At 53.4% G+C, this 5,897-nt stretch overlaps 1 protein-coding gene across 4 annotated transcripts in view; it reads left to right on the top strand.

The window, feature by feature from the left end:
• The window catches only part of Nt5dc3 (5'-nucleotidase domain containing 3), a 42,519-nt gene that overhangs the window by 815 nt on the left and 35,807 nt on the right, over positions 1 to 5,897 (top strand). For 3 of the 4 annotated variants that reach the window (XM_023716934.1, XM_023716943.1, XM_023716937.1), the window contains exon 1: positions 7 to 116. The exons of the other annotated variant lie outside the window; for it this stretch is intronic. In XM_023716934.1, the coding sequence (XP_023572702.1) occupies positions 65 to 116 (52 nt within the window). In that variant the 5' untranslated portion in view covers positions 7 to 64. Of the gene's footprint in view, positions 1 to 6; positions 117 to 5,897 lie in introns of those variants that run through there. 4 annotated transcript variants of the gene reach the window in all.

Genomic DNA, 5,897 nt, shown 5'->3' with positions numbered 1-5,897 from the left:
CCGGGGTTGGCCCCGCGCGTGGCCCGCCCGGCCGCTGTGCTCTGCGCCCGGGGCCGCTGGGGACATGAAGCACTACCTGTGGGCGCGCTACCGCGACGCGCGGAGGAGCACGGACGGTGAGTGCCGCCCGCCCCGGGAGTCCCGATCGCGACCTCGGGGTCCGTGCGCGCGTGGCAGCGTCGCCTCCGCCCGGCGCTCGGGGACCTCGCCGCTGGCCTTTGCGTTCCGGGAGCCGTGCGGCTGCCCGCGGTCACAGTCAGGAGTCGGCATGGGAAGCGCTGCCAGGGACACAGGCACGCGTGGCAGGTCACCCCACGCGGCTAGCGGCGCCTGTGAGCGATGATGGTGACAGTCGCTTCCGGGGCGAGTCAGGAGCGCGGGCCGTGTCCCGGGATCACTTTTCCCCCAGAGGAGCGTGCGTGGTAGGGGAGGTCGCCTGGGCTTTCTGCTGACCCCACCAAGGGTGATAGGCAGGGAGTACCGTGTGGTTAGCGCAGCGCACCTGCGTTTGCTAGGTTGACACTAAGGATGGCCCGGAGGAGGAAAGGGGCTAGGAAACCCTAGTCGGGCTCAGGGATGGCTCTGGATTCGCCCCAGGACACGCGGAAGAGGTGCCGCGCCGCTTCCCTTCTGCAGGTGGGAAGCGCAGACCCGCCCAAGGTCACCTTTACTCGGGGTCTGCTCAGCCCCTAAGGCCCTGGTCTGTGTCCTGCTCTGCCCGCGTCAAGCCCCGGTGCCAACCCTCTGGCTCTTTGCATAGTGAAAGAGCCCAAATCTAAATTCATTACTGATTAAAAAGATTTTTTGGGGGGTGGATGTGGCACCGAGACCAGGTGAGAATATTTGGTGAGAGAGAATATTTCTGAGCTGGAACTCTAACAGAAATAATTCTCTTTTTTTTCTTTTTCTTTTCTTTTTTCTTTTTTTTTTTTGCGGAACCGGGGACTGAACTCAGGCCCTTGCGCTTGCCAGGGAAGCGCTTATTCCACTGAGCCATCTGCCCAGCCCAGGAATAATTTTCATAGCGATTTGAAAGCACCAGAGAGAATTCTAGACACTGATTTATTTTCTTAGTTTCTTTATGTCAGGAGTTTTAATTTAGCTTTGGCTTTTGAAGCTGTTGTTCTAAGACGTGGAAAGATTTTCTTAGGAGACACTGGAAACTGCAGCTTTTAGATGAAATAAATCCGCAATACTAGTAGTACCTCGACCAGCTTTTGGGCAGGTAAGGTTTAAAAAAATATTTAGGTTAGGTTTCATGGTGCAAGGCTATAATCCCAGCGTTTGTTAATAACCCCAGCATTTAGGAGGTTACAGCGGGAAGACGGCCTCGAGTTCCAGGCCAGCGTGGTTACGTAGTGAATTCAAGGCCAGCCTGCACTGCGTAGCAAGACCCCCATCTCAAAAACGAAGCAAAACAAAACAACAACAAAAATTGTACCTGAACTGAGTGTGAATGTACATGTAGCCCTCAGAGCTGATACCCAGAGATCTGGCATACTCTTTACCTAGTTTCTCCCAAGACTGAGGTTTTGCAGAAGGGCAGTGAGCTGTCACAGCCAGCGTGTATTGGTGCAGTTCAGCGTCACCCAGTTTTCTCTGTGCTTGCGTGTGCGCGCGTGTGTGTGCACACAGCCATGTGGAAATCGTCCTCTCCAGTTTTGGCACCTGTAGGTTTGTGCATCCCAGACTAGAAACAGAAGAGTTCATCTCCAGGAGCCCCGATCTTGTCTTCAGAACCACCTCTACCCCCCTCCCGGTGCCTGCCTTTGACCCTGGTCCCTGGAGCATTATCTATTGTTCATTTCTAAAATTTGGTCACTTCAAAAATATGGGTGACCGGGGATAGAGCTCAGTGGCACAAGTGCCTACCCGGCAAGTGCAAGGTCTTGAGTTTAATTACCAGTACAAAACAAAACAAAATAGTATGTAGATGGAATCATGTAGTATTTAACCTTTTGGATTGGCTTTTTTTTTGATCCCACTGAGCACAATTCCTCCCTAGAATTATATTCAAATTGTGTTTATCGTATCAACAGTGTTTTACTGTTTGTTGCTGTCTAATACTCTTTGGCTTGTATGGACCAGCTCAACATTTGTTTCGCCCTGGGTCACTGGGCAGGAGTACAGCTACACTGCCCCAGTTTCTGGCTGTTGTAAAGAAAGCAGGCATGATGTCATGTATGTGGCTTTGTGGGCACACACATGTCCATTTCTCTGTATGCTCTGGAGTGTAGTTACTGGGTAGAATTTCAGTCGCGTGTTGTTTTGTAAGATTGCAGGACAGATTTTACTATTCTGATTCTTTTGCACAAGGCTTATTACTTGCTGGTTGTTAGAGTTGGGGTGGTTAAATGGCTGTTCTTTGTATTTTTTTTGTTGTGGCATCAGGGATTGAACCCTGGGTCTTCACTCTCAGTTGTCCCCAGATCCTTTATTATTTTTTATCTTTAGACAGGGTCTTGTTATGTTGTGAAGTTGTCTAGGCAATACCTGAAATCTTGAGCCTCTTGCCTCAGCCTTCCAGAGTGCTGGGATTATGGCCCCTTGTCAACACATCTAGTTTTGTCCTGTAGAGTGGGTTTGCTGAGCTGGTGTGTCGGTGCATGCCTGTAATTCTAGCATGTTGGGAGGCCGAGGCAGGAGGACCATAGCTTAAGCCCTGTGTGGGCAACCTATTGACTTCAATGAGACCCCGACTTAAATTACACAGAGGACTGGTGTGATGCTTCTGTGAAGGCCTGGGGTCATCCCAGCCTTGAAAAAATGAAAAACAGTAGGCATGCTGACAGAGCCCCTGCCACAGGGTTCTGGTGAGGGGCAACAGCGAGTCGGTGACAAGCAGTAATGATCGTCATGGTCCAGGGCCTGGGCTTTGGTATGCGAGACCCAGGGGCACTGGAAGAGGCAGCGCGGGGCAGGTGGCTTTGTTCCCTGAAGTGAGCTCTCTCCGTCTCCGCAAGGAACCAGCAGCCGCAGAGATGGTGACTGTGATTACTAAGTAGCTGTCAGCTGCTGGTGTGTGTGTGGGAAGGAGGTAGGTTAGCTGGCCCCAGGGTCTGGAGGGCTCCATTCATGGGGCAGTGACCCTTGGAGTGGCCTGGAGTGCCTGGGTTTCTCTGTAAGGTGAGGGCAGGATGTCTACGGCTTCTCGAATGTTAGAAGAGTACTGGGTGTGCCGTCCCCCTCCCGCCCTAGCCCCTGCACGCCCGGTCCCGTCTGGCCCCGGAACACTGGGGCTTACATTGGCTTTCCTGGGCCCCATGATGGCATGAGGCCTGCAGCCGTGCGAGTGAACGCCCATGTCCAGCGCTGCGTCCTTCCAGCTGCGCCCACTGAGCTTCTTTAGTGGGGCTGCAGGCCATTGGTTTGGATGGACGAGCTGGGCCTGGCACCCGTGTGTCTGTGTGGAGTGGTGGGCCTGCTCCGAAGGCTGGGGTCAGTGACCTGGTCCTCAGAGCTGACCCTGGAGGGCTCTGGTGGGGGAAGGTCAGAAGAAATACGTTTATTCTCTCAGAAGAAATAATTTTATTTTCTCGTTTTCCTTCTGGCTGTTTGATCTTTTTCTTTAATCCAAGCAGTCTGTTCAGGTATCTTCTCTCCTAGAGCAGACAAGCAGCACTTTTCAGTCTTTGTGTAAATAAACCCTTTCTCTCCTGTTCTCTTTTTCCATTTTAAGATGACGATTTAAAAAAATAACTCCTTGAGATCAGTTTCTCTAAACCCTAAACTCGTTTCGCTGTTGGTAACCTCTCACTGGAGGACGCGTTGCCATCGTTACCGACTCCCAGCCCCACCTGGCCTCCTTAGTGTGTTCTGGGATCCCGTCCAGGACAGCATCGGAGTCGGTTCTCGTGGCCTTCGCAGGCTTTGACTGTGACATTTGTAGACTGTCTGGCTTCAGTGACCCTGACCGTGTGGAGGACAACTGCTCACGCTCTCAGCGGAGCTTTCGTCTTCACGGAAGGGTGACGTTCACGGAGTCCTGTTGAGCTCAGCTCGGAGAAAGGTTCTTTGCTCTTTTTGGAAACAAAATGCTGCTTCCTAACCTCTGGCGAAAGGTCAGCTGCTGCAGCACAGTGGCACCCATGTCCCCTGGCGAAGCTGTGGAGAGGAGCCCGGAGATCGGGAACAGGGCCTGGCACTTTTGTATGGGCAGGAAGGGTTCCCTGGGGTTCTGGGTTGAGAGCTTTTAATAATCAGAAATTAGGTAGTTAGTGAGAATTGCCTGTCACACGAGGATGCAAGGATAGTGTGTGTAAAAGAGGGTAAGACTGTCGGTGGTGCTAAGTGAACCATAATAACGGCAGAGAGCCTGGGCACTGCTGTGCAGCCTGTAAGCCCAGACTCGGGAGGCTGAGGCAGGGCTGTTGCTGAGAGTTGGAGCCAGCCTGTGCTACATAGCAAGATTCTATCTTGAAAATCCAAAACCAAATCCCTGCCTCCCCCAACCCTGTAAATATCTAAGGGGGGAGGTAGCTTTACTACTTTCCAAATAAACTCGACTGTGAAGCGTCTATGTTTTGAGATAATAACTCAGTTTTAAGGTTCTAAAGAATATACTTGGATGTTATGGTAACATGTCTAACAAGCATGCAGCTGACAGCACAGCCAGCAGGCCGCTGGTCCGTGCAGTGGGGGTGCAGGCTGGTCCGTGCAGTGGGGGTGCAGGCTGGTCCGTGCAATGGGGGTGCAGGCTGGTCCGTGCAGTGGGGGTGCAGGCCGCAGAGGCCCAGGCCCTTTGCGAACCTGCAGGAAGCCCTTGGGTCAGAGGAGCAGAGCTACCGCGCCAGTCCTGCAGACCTGCACGCTAGTGAGCTGTTGTGCGTGTGATTTCAGCAGTCCCGGAGCGCCTCTGTTTGGGGCACTCCGTTTTCCCATCCCACTGCTGGCCCAGGGGAGTGGACGAGCAGGTCTGATGCAGTCCTGGAGCCCCCAAGCCCGGCACCACCAGCGAGTGAGTTGCTCAGGAGACCTGACTTGCGCCTGACCATGGTACTGAGGGTCAGGGAGCTGAAGGCTGGGGCGGCGTGCGCGGGGGCCTAAGTCCTGAGTCTGCACAGCTGAGAGAGGGAGTGAAAGGAGGTGCGATTTTAAGAGGAGAGTAGGGAGGAGGAGAGAATTGTTATTTTTCTAATGTATCTAGTACAGAGTCTACAGGGTCTCACTATTCAGATCAGACTTGTGTAATCCTCCTGTTTTTCAGCCTCCAAAGTGCTGGGATTACAGGCACATGCCACCACGCCCAGTTTCAATCGCCATCTCAGGGCACCCCAGGGGTGGGGCTGGCACAGCAGCCCTGGGGTTGAACCCCTGGGCCCTGTGTCTGCCTACGCAGGTGCTTTAATCCACTGAGCTATCTGGCGGGCCCGAGAGGAAAATTTTTAAACAGTAGTTCTCGACTCTTTGAGTGAAAATGTGGGGTCTGCAACCCTGAGCGAGGTGCTGCTTCCTAAGCGCAAGGTAGGGCCTGGCATCTGTGTGTTTGGCAGCTGGACTCTGAAGCGCTGCTGTATGGAGCCCCAGGAAGTCTGCGCTCTGCCTCAGAAGTTCTCAGCTGGGGGCATCAGCAGGACGGCTGGCCACCGGGCTCTCCACGTGGAAACCTGCGCGGGGAGGAGCGTACAGGGCCGTGATTTAAATGCAGAGTGGGGCTCCGGACTTAAATGCAGAGTGGGGCTCCGAGACGCGAGAGAAACCCCAGGGACTGAATAGACTGATGGCACCTGGTGCCCACCCGGGGACGAGGAGGGTCCTGGAGTCAGAAGGCGAGGAAGAGCGGCGACTGGCAGCAGAGTGTTGTTGCCTTTGGAGAAATGGAAGATGAAATGGAAAACCCGAGCACGGGTTAGGAAAGCTACAGTGATGGGGCTTGTTTTTTTTTTTTTTTTTTTTTT

The sequence above is a fragment of the Octodon degus genome, unplaced genomic scaffold (genome assembly GCF_000260255.1).
Source record: "Octodon degus isolate 3935 unplaced genomic scaffold, OctDeg1.0 scaffold00004, whole genome shotgun sequence".
Lineage (NCBI taxonomy): Eukaryota > Metazoa > Chordata > Mammalia > Rodentia > Octodontidae > Octodon > Octodon degus.
The sequence above is the reverse complement of the archived record's forward strand: the minus strand, read 5'-3'. Positions and strand labels throughout refer to the sequence as shown.